Below are 12,147 nucleotides of genomic sequence, written 5' to 3'. Positions count from 1 at the left end.
AATAAGATGCATCGTGGGATACAACAATACGAGAAAGGTGAGTTTTTCTTGGGATCTGCATCGTGAATACAGGTTCATTCCTTTGGGGGTTATGCTCACAACATGTTTTATACCATTGACTCTTTCTCCGACGTCTTGTATTGACTCAAGTTTTATGTCCATTGATGCTTGCCAACAACATTACTTTCCGCCTCGTATTACAAGTTTTCCACAACTCTCACTCAATCCAATGCAAAATATCCTCGCCGAGAAATCCGTATTTTCAGTTTCCTTGTCTAGCACAACAAGATATCAAGCTGCCAGGGCAATATGAAACGAGCAGGAAGCTATTCCGATACTGCGTAGGCAGCTATTGCTGTGTTAAAGGCACCTGTCATCCCCGTCTTCAACGCCAGAGCACCGGGCTTCAGTACAAGAGGCTCAGCTGCTATAACAGCATCCATAAAATTTGATGTAGCGATCCTCATTGACTCGAGTTGGGTTAAAACCCAAGATCCGCCCTGCATAGCCTCCCAAGCTGATTGTTGGGCCCCTATAGTTACTAACGAAGCCAGCATTGTGGGCACTTGTAGCTGAATGTCGGCAAGGATGGTTGTGCCAGACACCGTGCCGAATGCGCCAGTAGACTTGATATCAGAAAGTGTACTCTCCAAAATAGAGACTATATTGGCAATATCGTCTCGAATAGTAATTGCTCCTACAAAACCGCTATTTGGGAAACCGTTCAAGTCGTTGTTGAGGGTATTCCAACTTGGGCCCATCTTTTGTGTAATATCATTCTGTACGGCAATAACATCGCGTCGAATGATGGCAGTAGCAGTGGTAACGGTGGCAGTCAACGCCAGATACAGTAGTTTCGTGATGACCACCATTTTATTACTGCAATAGAAATCAGTGAGAGAATGTATAATCGAAGGGAAATAGAAATAGGTCAACACAATTGGACGCGAGGCCACCTGAGAAGGCACAAGAGTCTTGAAGCTTATATGTTTTATCTTCCTGAACGAGACGGAAGTAGGTACGGGCGTTGTGTGATGAGATTTTCTGTCTTGGTAATAAACTCGCCGGTCTCAGTCGTAAACGTCGTAAACGCGCATGTCTCAGTTGTTCATACGTGTGTCTCAGGATAGTGACAAAACTGCAAATTTCCTAGAGAGAATGCATCGAAATATATGTCTGCTATCCTTTAAGCGCATACCCTTGCCATGTTGAGGTTTTGATGCCAGTTGCCGGGGACCTACTGAGTCAATAAGCGGTCGACGTGGATCGGCAACGAAATGTCTCAGTCTGGAAGAAGCGGTCAGCGTAAACTGAAGTAAAATGAAGTAAAATCGTTATTGAATAAGAAAAGTTCAGCAAGCCAGCTGACAAGATATCTTAGTTGAAACTAATACTAACCGTGGGCGTTACATCAGGTTATGTTGTCTCAAACGATGTGGGACGTATAGGTAATAGAGCCAGAGGAAGTTTTCATCACATTATTGTCGACGTTAACCAACCATTCGACCCCAGTAAGTCTCTTACCGTCTGTCAGGGATAGTTTCTGCCTAAATACACAAGGTCTGTTCATTGAAATATGACATGTCACACAGTTGAAGTTTGGTCGGGATCGCAGCTGCAGGTCCATACCATACTCAGAACCTATATATATCCCATATTCGCTGTAGTGTAAATAAATGTACAAGAGAGTGCCTTCTCGCCAGATTTTACAGTCATTTTCTCAAGCATACTCTCCTACCGTCTAATCTTGCATTCAAGCACACAATCCTGCCATCAAAATGGTGAACTTTACCAAAATCCTCCTACTTGCTTCAACCACCGCTGCGATCATCCTCCCCCGCGACGCGACTACAGTTGAGAATGATATAAACCAAAGAATTGGTCCCCAATGGACCACCCTCGGCAACAACATAAATGGCTATCCTGCAAGTGGCTTACAAGGCGCCTTTAATATTCATGATTATGCGCAGAGTCTCGTTACTATCACGAATGATGCAACTGGCAACGTCAACGCTGCCGGTTCGTTTTCCGAAGCAGACGGCACCACTATTCTCGCAGACTTACAGTCCCTCGTCCACACGTTTCTTGGCACACTGTCGGCTATAGGAGATCAGGCGCTGGCCTGGGGCAATTTGCAAGGTGGACAAGCTGTGATTCTTAGTGATCTCCAAGGCCTAAACTCGTCTTTTATTGGCTTCTTCGATGCGTTGATAGCAGCTTCGCCTGCTGACCTTGTTCCCGCGGTTACGAGTGTCAGGACGCAAGTTGCGGAAGGCTTCAATAGCGCCATTGCCCCTTATTCTGGTTAGACGTTGGTCATATATATTGGTATGAATATGCTGCTGAAGTTTAATGGTTTGTGATATTTTGTTAAATGTTGGACGTGGTGTGGAATCTGGGCTTTAATTTGGGGGGACAGGGTCAAGATGAATGGGATGGTAGGTCGGGTAAAGGGGTGGTGTTCTGCAGCAAATTAATCACAGGATTAGGATTTAAACTCCAATATCCAAAAAGATAACCACTACAAAAAGCTTCTTCATGTGACGCAATAAGGATTACCAAATGTGACATGGCATTAATTAGCAGCCCATTATGGTCCATCAAGTAACCACACATGTATGATAATGTATTTTCACATGGCTTCAAAAACATAGTTTCAAGGAAGAGACTCCTAGCCGAAAGCACCCTGAGCAAGGCAGTTGCATATTGTCTACAGAGTATCGCTGCTGCTGAATGGTATCTTAACTTGACCCAATTCATCAATATCCAGCCTCAAATCCAAGCCGTCCAGGTCAGCATTCATGTTCCAAGACTCTCCTTCGGTCGTAAACCCGAGAATTTGCTCCAAAATCCTACCATTCTCGTCTTCCTGGCCTTCCTCCGCCGCAGGTGACCCCTCACCAACACTCCTCGGAATTATCCTACTCGGTGACCGCAACAACGCATCTGCTGCCTTGAGGCGTATCATATCGTTCAGCCGTTTGTCGTAGGTTAGGAACGGAGAAATTGTCTGATACATTGCGTGTAGGAAATCTGCTGGTCCGTATTTCCAATATTCTCGTTGTGCACCAAAATACGATTTGCGGCGAGAATTGTAGGAGTCTTGTACGAGAGGAGTACTGTAGGCAGTGGTGGTGCATAATATCACATCTGCTAGTGTATTTGTGATTTCAAAGGATTTAATCAGCTATGTCATTGTTAGGTCTGGGCCGAGAGGGCTGTATGCGCTTATGCACATACCTGATCTCTCCCTAACGAAACCAAATGTTCCTTCGAGTTGACTGTAATTGAGGAAAGAAAATCTTGTGCTATTTGGGACGGAAAGAGAAAAGTCATTGAATCGTCGTCTGCGGAGGACGACAGCAGACTTTGAGACATGGCTTGTTGCCAAATCAGAATTCGCATCCAATGCCTGGTAATATTGTAATCTGCGCGTTGCACCAAATCATATTCAATAGCTTTTGGGGCGATATTCTCCAGAGATCGCTGGACTGCTATGAGACGATGCTGATCGGAATTGCCCTGGCAGGTTGCGTATATATACTGAGCTGTACGATAAAAGAAGGCATCGAACGCCGCGAATAACGTGGCAAGTTCGATCAGTCCCTTTCCGTACTTGTCAAAATCATCCATGTTGTCCGTCGGGATCCGGACTGTCTCAAGTATGGAGATGGGGAGATCATGTTGGATAGCGTAACCCCTGGTTTTGAACAAACAGAGTATTAGCTCCTATGCTTCCTTGGATTGGAGATATGGTTTCAAACGTAGGTTACGTAGGTTACCTTTCGCTAACCCACAAGAGGATATAAACGAGGCGCTTGTGAGCAGTTACTGGGATTTGACCATCATCGAGGTCACACTGAAAACGGCAAGATTCGAGCTCTAGCCGGTCCAGGCGGAGAAGTCGAGCAATTGAGATGCCTTCTTGCAGATAGACCATGGATGCTTTTCTGTTGTCAGCCTTGGCATGGTAGACATGAAGAAAGAAGGACGTGAGGGCGCCCTCAACAGAAGGATGCTCTCGATAATTTGTCAGATTGCGATGCCGGTTACACTCCTTCTCCATATATTCGCTAGTAATATGAGGTGGATTATCCTTCATCGCAGTCAAGTTTAATTGAGCCATTGTCGCTGAACATAGTGCCAACGTCATAGGATAAACATCAGCATCTGGCGAATCACTCGTTTCCAGCTTCTCAAGCCTGTTGATGAGATCCGGCACATGGAGCACTGGCCAGACGGGATACATGCGGGAACTGTAGGCCTCAATCACTGGTCTGAGTATAGACAGAGGCAGCCTTTCCGCCTTGTCATAGGTCGGAGCATTGGCGGCGAATCCCGTCGAGTTTGGATCGACATGTCCGGGAGAAGCTGGAGGTTGAATCTGTGCCTCAATTCTCCATTTCCAATTGCACCGCTGCGTGAGTTTGGAAGTCTTTGGGCCCCGTTTGAGCACCGGCTTCAAATAGGTGCATTCGAGTGGAGGCTGTGCGTCAAGGCACTTGCGGCACGGCCGGCCATTGTCGCACCGAGTTTTGCGTTGAACACAGAAATCGCAGGATCTCTTGGCCATGGGCGGTTGAGCGCAGATGATGGAACGGAGCCCCGAAAAAGCTGAGTCCGGAGTAATTTAAGGAAATACTGAAGACTCTTGGCCGGACAATTACTGAGCCTGGGCCTGATATCGGTCACGGTGGAGCGGAGGACGAACGACAGCCATGGCGTTGGCCTTTCGTGCAAGTTTGTCCGTCGAGCGAGTCACGCATAACTCTGGGTACAGGCTTTATGTATGGAATATGAGTGTAAGCTGCATGTACTATGCGTTGACGCTCAATTGGCCCCCACGAACGAGGGGGTTGAGCGGGGGTTGAAGGTTGAGGGGATGAGTTTACGATGAGCTAAAGGAAAGCTCCGACTGCGGTGCCATGCCGGGTATCGGGTCCGCTGTTCTAGAATCATAGGCAAATCCGGAGTGTGCGGATAGATGCTGATTTCAAATTCATTTACATCATGTGTCACTTACACGGCGAAGCACTTTTTCAGAGTCAAAAGGGTTAAGTAATGGAAGAAAATACTCGAAGGTGTTTGATACCTAATGCGTATTCAAGATACACATACCTCATGCAAGGCATTAGGTGTGTTGTTCGTGGATGCTTCGACTTACACATGGAGTACAAGGCAAACAAACAACGTCACGCGAAACAAAGTGCTGACGCAGGCAACCAGTTTAACAGCATTGCCAATCATATGCCCTCAATAGAGGCATCGCCGTAGCTAGAGTCGATTAACGCTGCCGATCTGGGTTGGCCACCCGGACAAATGCTGGACAATTTGGCAATTTGGCGGGGAAGTTGGAGAAATTGCGTCGAGACTGTGAACAACCAGCCCCGTGACTACACCATCTCAACCGGGCGAATCAAAACATTTGGTGGTAAAGATGGAATCGATGCTTTCCGTCGTGAAACCTATAAGAGATCGAATTTCATCCGTCACAAGGATGTGGTACATGTCGTCGTTCAACCACGCCACGAATAGACATCTATCCGCAATCTATCCGCGACAACTGTGTCTATCCGCAACCACACTTATACTCACTATCCTTATATCTATCCGCGATAGCAATTTCCTGCGAAAATGGTCAATATTCCCAAAACTCAGACAGCGGCTACTGTCCCAAAACTTGGTGGCGGAGTTGTTTTTGTGCATGACTATCCGGTGCCGCAGCCGGGTCACAATGAAGTCCTGGCCAAAGTTCTCTATTCGGGCGTCTGCCAGAGCGGTAAGAATGAAGTCACTTACACCAAACTGTATTTCCGAGACAGCCAAACTCTTGATTACAATTCTAAGTCATACTCCGTGCAGATCTCCACACTCAAGCTGGCATTGCAGCATCAGCTCAGGGAACGCCAATTCGTAATGTGAAGCTACCTCATGTTGGAGGGCATGAAGGCGTTGGACGCATCATTGCCTTGGGTCCTGGCGTAGATGAGGACATCAAAGTTGGCACATATGTTGGTATCAGATTCGCAAGTCGAATTTGCCGGCGATGCAACTTTTGTTTGGCTGGAAAGGAGCAGCATTGCATTAAGAGCACGAACCACTTGCATCATGAAGATGGAAGCTTTCAGGAGTACATTGCCTTGGATGCTGGCTATCTCACGCTGCTGCCTGATGATATCGACCCTGTTACCACCGGACCTGTTCTCTGTGCTGGATTGACCACTTACAAGGTAAGTTGTAAAGTATTCTAATACGCAGCTGCCAATGCACCTGTAACTAACAACAACTATCCAGGCAGTCAAAAATTGCAATGTCAGCGCAGGAGACTCTGTTGTAGTTGTTGGTGCTGGTGGTGGACTGGGTCATCTCGCAGGTATTTATCGCACGAGTAATTCCATATGATCTCTTTATACTAATAGCGAATGTTTAGTTCAATATGCACTGGCTCAAGGCGCTATCGTATACGCCGTTGACGGTGGTGCTGAGAAAGGAGAGTTCCTGAAGTCGCTTGGTGTGACTGGCTACGTCGATTTTACGACCACTCCTGATCTCACTGAGAAGATTCACGAGATTACCAACGGGGGAGCGGATGCCGTCATCGTAACAGCGGCGAATCCAAAGGCGTTTGCCCAGGCCGCTGAAATGCTCGCCGTCGGCGGGACGCTCAGCTGTGTTGGAATTCCTGCAGAGAGATGTTTTCTCGAAACGCCCATCAGCACCATCGTGATCAAAGGTCTTCATATAACTGGTAACCTGGTTGGATCGCTCAAAGAATGCTTGGAGGCGGTGGATCTCGTACGAAGAGGCATTGTGAAGCCCAAGGTTACGGTTCGTCCGTTTGAGGACTTGCCCAAGATTTATGAAGAGCTGGAGAGGGGTGATGTTTTGGGCCGTATTGTGTTGAAAATTGCAAAGGACGAGTGAGTGGATTCTCAGTGGGATGTCGAATATCGCACTCAAGACTGTCACACAGTATAGTAGAATTCATAACCTAAGTGGAGATTACTGTTCAAAACTACAATAATTTGTCTTCTAATGTTGCTTGCCTTTCGACTTACACATCTATGTATTGTAGATCACTCGGCAACTCCTCACCAATGCGGCAGAAGTATGCCGCTGAGCCATGCCGCCGCACAAGTCGCAGTGTCTTGCTTCATGTATTCGCAATATCTTTCTCTCGGAGTCGCGCAGTCTTGCTCGCTCGGCGTGCTGTTCTAACCCAACTCAGTACCCCACGGCACTAATCATGTTCCCCAAACCAGAGTTCTAAGTTGCATACCAGCGGATCGGGTTCGATCGGGCTCGGAAATACGGGCCACTATTGGACAGGCCATGAGCCGTAGGGCGCGCCAGAAGAGGCTGGACATGACTCTAGTCGCCAATAACTTCTGTAAGCAATTTCGACATTGAATTGACAAATTGACGTTTCGATGGACTGCAGAAAACCGGATTGTTGAGTCCATTTAGCTATATAAACCAGGGCTGTCCCCCTTCGGTTTCTGTCTCTTCTCCTCCTGCCTCTGACTATCATCTCAAAGCACATCCCAGTGACCATCGAAATCTCACCGGTAAAGAATATCGTATCACGGACTACAGCCTCAACCATGTGTCAAACAACTGGTGTTCCTTCATCTTCTGAGCGGGCCACCTTGAGTGCCGCTGCCAGAGCTGTGGTGCCGAACCATCCCGCCGCTCAAGAGGCCCTCGATGTTGCTCTCAAGTCGCTTTCGCCATCCCTCTTCAACCACAGCCTCCGCCTATACATCTACGCCCAAGCGCTGCTCAACTCGTCGTCGGCTGGACTACCCGGTTCCTTTGAAGCCTTCAAGGGGGTTTCAGTTGAGCCTCACGTGCTCTTCGTTGCTTGTATCTACCATGATCTGAGCACGGTCGAAAAGTATGACAGCAACCCCAAGCGCTTTGAGATCGTTGCTGGCGATGAAGCAGTGCAGCTGCTACTTAAGCACGGTGAGAGTGAATCGGCCGCTAGGGAAGCCTGGCTCGCCATGTCACTACATACCACGCCCCATATTCCGGAGAACCTTGGAGGAGCCGTACAGGCATTGCGACTAGGAATAAGGACTGAGTTCCGCGGGTACGAGTTGGCGAAAGAGGCGCTCACGAAGGAACAATGGAGGGTCGTCAAGGAAGACTTGCCTCGTCTTGAGATTGAGAAGGATCTTTCTGATGCAGTTGTTCGACAGGCGTTGGCGACTGAGGAAAAGGCACCAAGAATGACATGGGCAGGAGAGCTATTGAAGTGGAAGAAGGCGAACCCGGATTACCAGGGCACCAACCAAGCATTCTGAGTTGATGACGGACCTAGATGATTTGTGAATAGTTGAGAACAGTTATGGCGTACATAGTATAAATCGAGTACCTACATCGACAAGTACTGTACTGATGTCAGTGCAAATAGATCCGATTTGATAAAGATCTATTGTGTGTTGCTACCAACACTTTGGACTTTCAATCCTTTTCCGTGCCATTTCAATCATGCACGCAGTAACGCGATCTATTCAGGCTTATGCGTGTAAGGCTGCGGTCGTCTTGCTCATCTCGGCCAAGACACATCCCGCATTACGTCAACTTCCGATTACCATGATTAGAATATCTTGTGACGCAATCCGTCTAGCATCGGAGAACTCATCATGAAGAATTGTCTCTAGAAGCCAGTGAATTCATTATGCCGGGGAACGACCCACTGGAAACGGCTAAAATAACAGAGGATGGCGGCAAGACAGAGAGATACCGAGAATAGCCGATTCCTAAATTACATGCAACTAACCCAAGTATTCTCTCACCTTGAGACAACACTTTCGGAGAGTCCCAATCTCGGAGAGTCTCACTTTGTGGATTTGTACGGGCCAATAACGGGAGAGAGCAAAGATGAAAAGCGCGGTTTCAAAAATCAGAGGCAATGTCGCCATCCATGCAATGCGACCGTCGTCGTTTCGCAGTCTGACAACCACTGCTCGATTACGTGCAACAACGCCGCCGCCAGCATCGGAAAATGGAGCAATTAACCCAAGGTGGCTGTCGGACTTGCAGAAGAGATTACAGCAATCCCTGTCGCTCAAGATTGCGCCGAAAAAGGTAGACGAAGTGAGAGAACGACTGGCGCATCTGGATAAGAATTGGCTGGAGCTCGCAGCGGGACGAGAAGGTTTCTTGGCTGATCCGGAGAGACGAGGGTTGGATAGACATGCGGTGCAATGGGGAGACATGGTAAGGATACGATGCCCTTTAAAACCATGTTGAAATAGGAACAGCGCTGACTTTTTCTCTTTTTGTTGGTTAATGCAGGACACGATGGTAAGTCGCCTAACTCTGAGATGCGCTCACTTCGAAGCTTTATTCTAATGACGTATTTGCATCGCAGGGTAACTAGCTACAACATTCCGCAATTGGTTCCAGTTACTAATTATGCCAAGGACATGTCAATAATGTCATATACAATCGGCTCGCCGAGTCTGGCCGTGTCAACTGGACAAGAAACCTTGCACAGTTTTCAGACCCCAAGTATGAACAGGAATGGTACGATCTCATGTCGCCAAAGAGCATCGGCCTCATCTTGGCGAGTATCAGAACAGACTTCAAATTTGTAAGCCATCTTCAGTTCTCCTCCATAAACTAGAGTTGATTTCGATAAAGCCTATGACGTTCCCGGACCGTGTCACAGTCTTGCATAAGCTGGTCACGAAGCCGGATTACAGCTCCGACCGCTTCTACTTGGAAGCCGTCATGTATTCCGAGCAGCAAAGACGACCGGCGGCGAAGTGCTTTGAGGATATCGTGGTCTACGATTACAGAGCGGCCAAGAAGGCGCCCTTGAAGCCTTTTATGGTTGATGAGTTGCAGGCGACTTATGATCTACAAGAAGAGAAGAAGAAGGAAGCTGAGAAGAAGGTGGCAGAGCTACAAGAATTTGTTCAACAGGTAGAGGACAGTGCTGGTACTGCATAGAGAGGTATAGAAGGGCGATATTTTGGGGTAGATAGTTATAGAATATTGTACATATACAATCAAGTACAACTCAAGCGGCGGCATTCCAACTCTGAAATTGAGAATTATTGAGAGATCATGTCTGTACATACGATTGACCTCACTTATACGCAATAGGAGCAGCTCTTATATATATATAAACATAAGCATCATCAATTCGTACTTATTCACTCATCTTCGCAACGCAAAGCGCAATATATACATGAAGAAAAAGGATATATACATCATAAAAGGGCATGTATGTGCATAGTGACAGGAGGAAATGGAAATGCTCATCCTCCTAAATTGCCACTGAGCCCGAAAGGACCTCAGGCATATGTACTGTGGTATCGTATGTCACAAACAGCTACCTCAAGAAAGCAAAGTTCTTAGGTAGAGTAGTGAGCGACGTAGCCAACCTCCATCATGCTTCCGTAACCGTCGAGGGTAGCGCTGTTGGGGTTGCCAGGCTATAGATGTGTTAGCTGTGTCTGATAAAACTTGAAGCAATAGAGATCATGTGGAGGAACGTACCCAGTTGCCACCGACAGCAACGTTGAGAATGAAGAAGAGGGGGCTGTGAGCAATGTTGTTCCAGACGTTCTGGTTGCCGATGCGGGAACCAGTGATCTGGAAGTAGTTGGTGCCGTCGAGAGACCAGGTGAGGGTCTCGGACTGCCAGCTACCGGGAGTGCGGTCGACCTCAACACGCCAAGCGTGCCAGTCGTTGACGTTGGCGATGTTGACAGGGCCTCCAATACCGTTGCCCTCGTTGCAGATACCGCCGGGGAAGACATCACAGTGGAGGGTACCGTGGCCAGTAGCCTGGCCGTCGACAGTCTCCATGATATCGATCTCACCACAGTTGGGCCAGCTGCCGCCCGGGTGACGGAGCGAGTCACCCAGCATCCAGAAAGCAGGCCAGATACCCTGCTTGTTGCCCTGGGCGTTGCTGCCGAAGCGGATGGCGGCTTCGAGACGGGTAACCTTGCCGGCCTGGGGAGTGAAGGTGTACTTGGACTCGAGACGACCGGAGGTCCAGCCACCAAAGGTGCTGGTTCCCTTGCTGCTATCTCTCCAGGGGACCAGCTGGAGGGTGCTGCCACCGCTGAGCTGAACATTGGCGGTGCTGGAGGAGTAGGTCTCCTGCTCGGCGTTGACGTTCAAGTTTCCGGTGATGATGTTCCAGTTGTTCTGGTTAGGAGAAGTGGCACCGTTGCCGGCGAAGGTGTCGGTCCAGACCAAGTTGAAGCCGCCGTAGGTCGGGGGCTGCCAGGCGTTGGTAGCACCAACAAAGGCGAGGACGGCGGCAGCAACCTTGGGAGACCACATTTTGTATATGTTTCAAAAAGAGGTTAAAAGGAGGGTATATAGTATGTACTGATGTTGTATATACAACTTGAGGATGGGTATATGTACAAGGATAGGGGCTTTCGTAGGAAAGGAGAGACTATGCAGGGCTCCTGAGCCAAAAGATGCTTCTATATCGTCAAGATATTGATGGTGATTCAAAAAGAAAAAAAGAGTGATCGACGAGAAGAAGCCTGCTCCTTTATGTACAGCAGCTTCGAGATTGAAGTCGATTGAGAATCCTGATTCTGGCCCGGGCTTACCTAGTGACCCCAAGTCATACCCAATGCCGTTTCGGAAGGTGAAAACTCTCCAAGAGACTATTCACAGGCATGCCACCAATGAAAACAAGGACACGCCATTGTCATCCGTGATAACAGCGAGAGAAGGCCGGAGCCGTGACTGGGCCGCGGTGGGGAGCGAATAGACAGATGCCCTCGAGCCAGGGCCATATGAACCCACAGCGTGCCTGCCCAAGAGACAAAGAAGCTCCCCAATGACCTTGAGCCCACCAGTCCAGAAGGGGGACCATGTTCCGGGAGACGGACTACTTGGTGGAGAAGCGCTTTAAGACTCGATTGGGGTTATCAAGGGTTGTCAAGTCGAAATGCTACCTCGAACAGGAATCTGTGCGCGTCTTCTGACGGACGGGCCGATAGGCTGGATGCAACACGTGGGACGGTGGTCTTTAGAACAAGAGACTCCTCAATAAGGTCGCTGGATCTTTCATGCGACCAGGATACATGATGATGGGGTTCCCGGATGAGAGATTGAGGGCATGATCGGGTCAATCTGCCGCCCGGTATCGAGCTT

At 48.4% G+C, this 12,147-nt stretch overlaps 6 protein-coding genes across 6 annotated transcripts; 3 read left to right on the top strand and 3 right to left on the bottom strand.

Annotated features, from left to right (window-relative positions):
• Nucleotides 1-326: 326 nt before the first annotated feature.
• Triagg1_3177 (uncharacterized protein) lies at nt 327-872 on the bottom strand (the record flags this gene model as incomplete). Its single annotated transcript, XM_062897440.1, has 1 exon — nt 327-872. One exon carries the CDS (start codon nt 870-872, stop codon nt 327-329), a length of 546 nt encoding a protein of 181 aa, XP_062757701.1.
• Nucleotides 873-1,778: 906 nt separating this feature from the next.
• Nucleotides 1,779-2,309, top strand: Triagg1_3176 (uncharacterized protein; the record flags this gene model as incomplete). The annotated part of the gene is made up of 1 exon (XM_062897439.1): nt 1,779-2,309. The coding sequence occupies one exon, from the start codon at nt 1,779-1,781 to the stop codon at nt 2,307-2,309; it is 531 nt and encodes a 176-aa protein (XP_062757700.1).
• A 401-nt stretch (nt 2,310-2,710) lies between these two features.
• Nucleotides 2,711-4,573, bottom strand: Triagg1_3175 (transcriptional regulator family: Fungal Specific TF; the record flags this gene model as incomplete). Its single annotated transcript, XM_062897438.1, has 3 exons — nt 2,711-3,187; nt 3,241-3,700; nt 3,783-4,573. The coding sequence occupies 3 exons, from the start codon at nt 4,571-4,573 to the stop codon at nt 2,711-2,713; spliced, it is 1,728 nt and encodes a 575-aa protein (XP_062757699.1).
• A 1,061-nt stretch (nt 4,574-5,634) lies between these two features.
• Nucleotides 5,635-8,309, top strand: Triagg1_3174 (uncharacterized protein; the record flags this gene model as incomplete). Its single annotated transcript, XM_062897437.1, has 5 exons — nt 5,635-5,779; nt 5,863-6,230; nt 6,295-6,373; nt 6,431-6,920; nt 7,481-8,309. 5 exons carry the CDS (start codon nt 5,635-5,637, stop codon nt 8,307-8,309), a joined length of 1,911 nt encoding a protein of 636 aa, XP_062757698.1.
• Nucleotides 8,310-8,937: 628 nt separating this feature from the next.
• Triagg1_3173 (uncharacterized protein) lies at nt 8,938-9,966 on the top strand (the record flags this gene model as incomplete). Its single annotated transcript, XM_062897436.1, has 4 exons — nt 8,938-9,228; nt 9,353-9,383; nt 9,435-9,604; nt 9,655-9,966. The coding sequence occupies 4 exons, from the start codon at nt 8,938-8,940 to the stop codon at nt 9,964-9,966; spliced, it is 804 nt and encodes a 267-aa protein (XP_062757697.1).
• Nucleotides 9,967-10,373: 407 nt separating this feature from the next.
• Triagg1_3172 (CAZyme family GH16) lies at nt 10,374-11,316 on the bottom strand (the record flags this gene model as incomplete). Its single annotated transcript, XM_062897435.1, has 2 exons — nt 10,374-10,454; nt 10,519-11,316. 2 exons carry the CDS (start codon nt 11,314-11,316, stop codon nt 10,374-10,376), a joined length of 879 nt encoding a protein of 292 aa, XP_062757696.1.
• Between the last annotated feature and the right edge of the window lie 831 nt (nt 11,317-12,147).

The sequence above is a fragment of the Trichoderma aggressivum genome (assembly GCF_033847375.1).
Source record: "Trichoderma aggressivum f. europaeum strain CBS 100526 chromosome Unknown scaffold_009, whole genome shotgun sequence".
Taxonomy (NCBI): Eukaryota; Fungi; Ascomycota; class Sordariomycetes; order Hypocreales; family Hypocreaceae; genus Trichoderma; species Trichoderma aggressivum.
The sequence above is the reverse complement of the archived record's forward strand: the minus strand, read 5'-3'. Positions and strand labels throughout refer to the sequence as shown.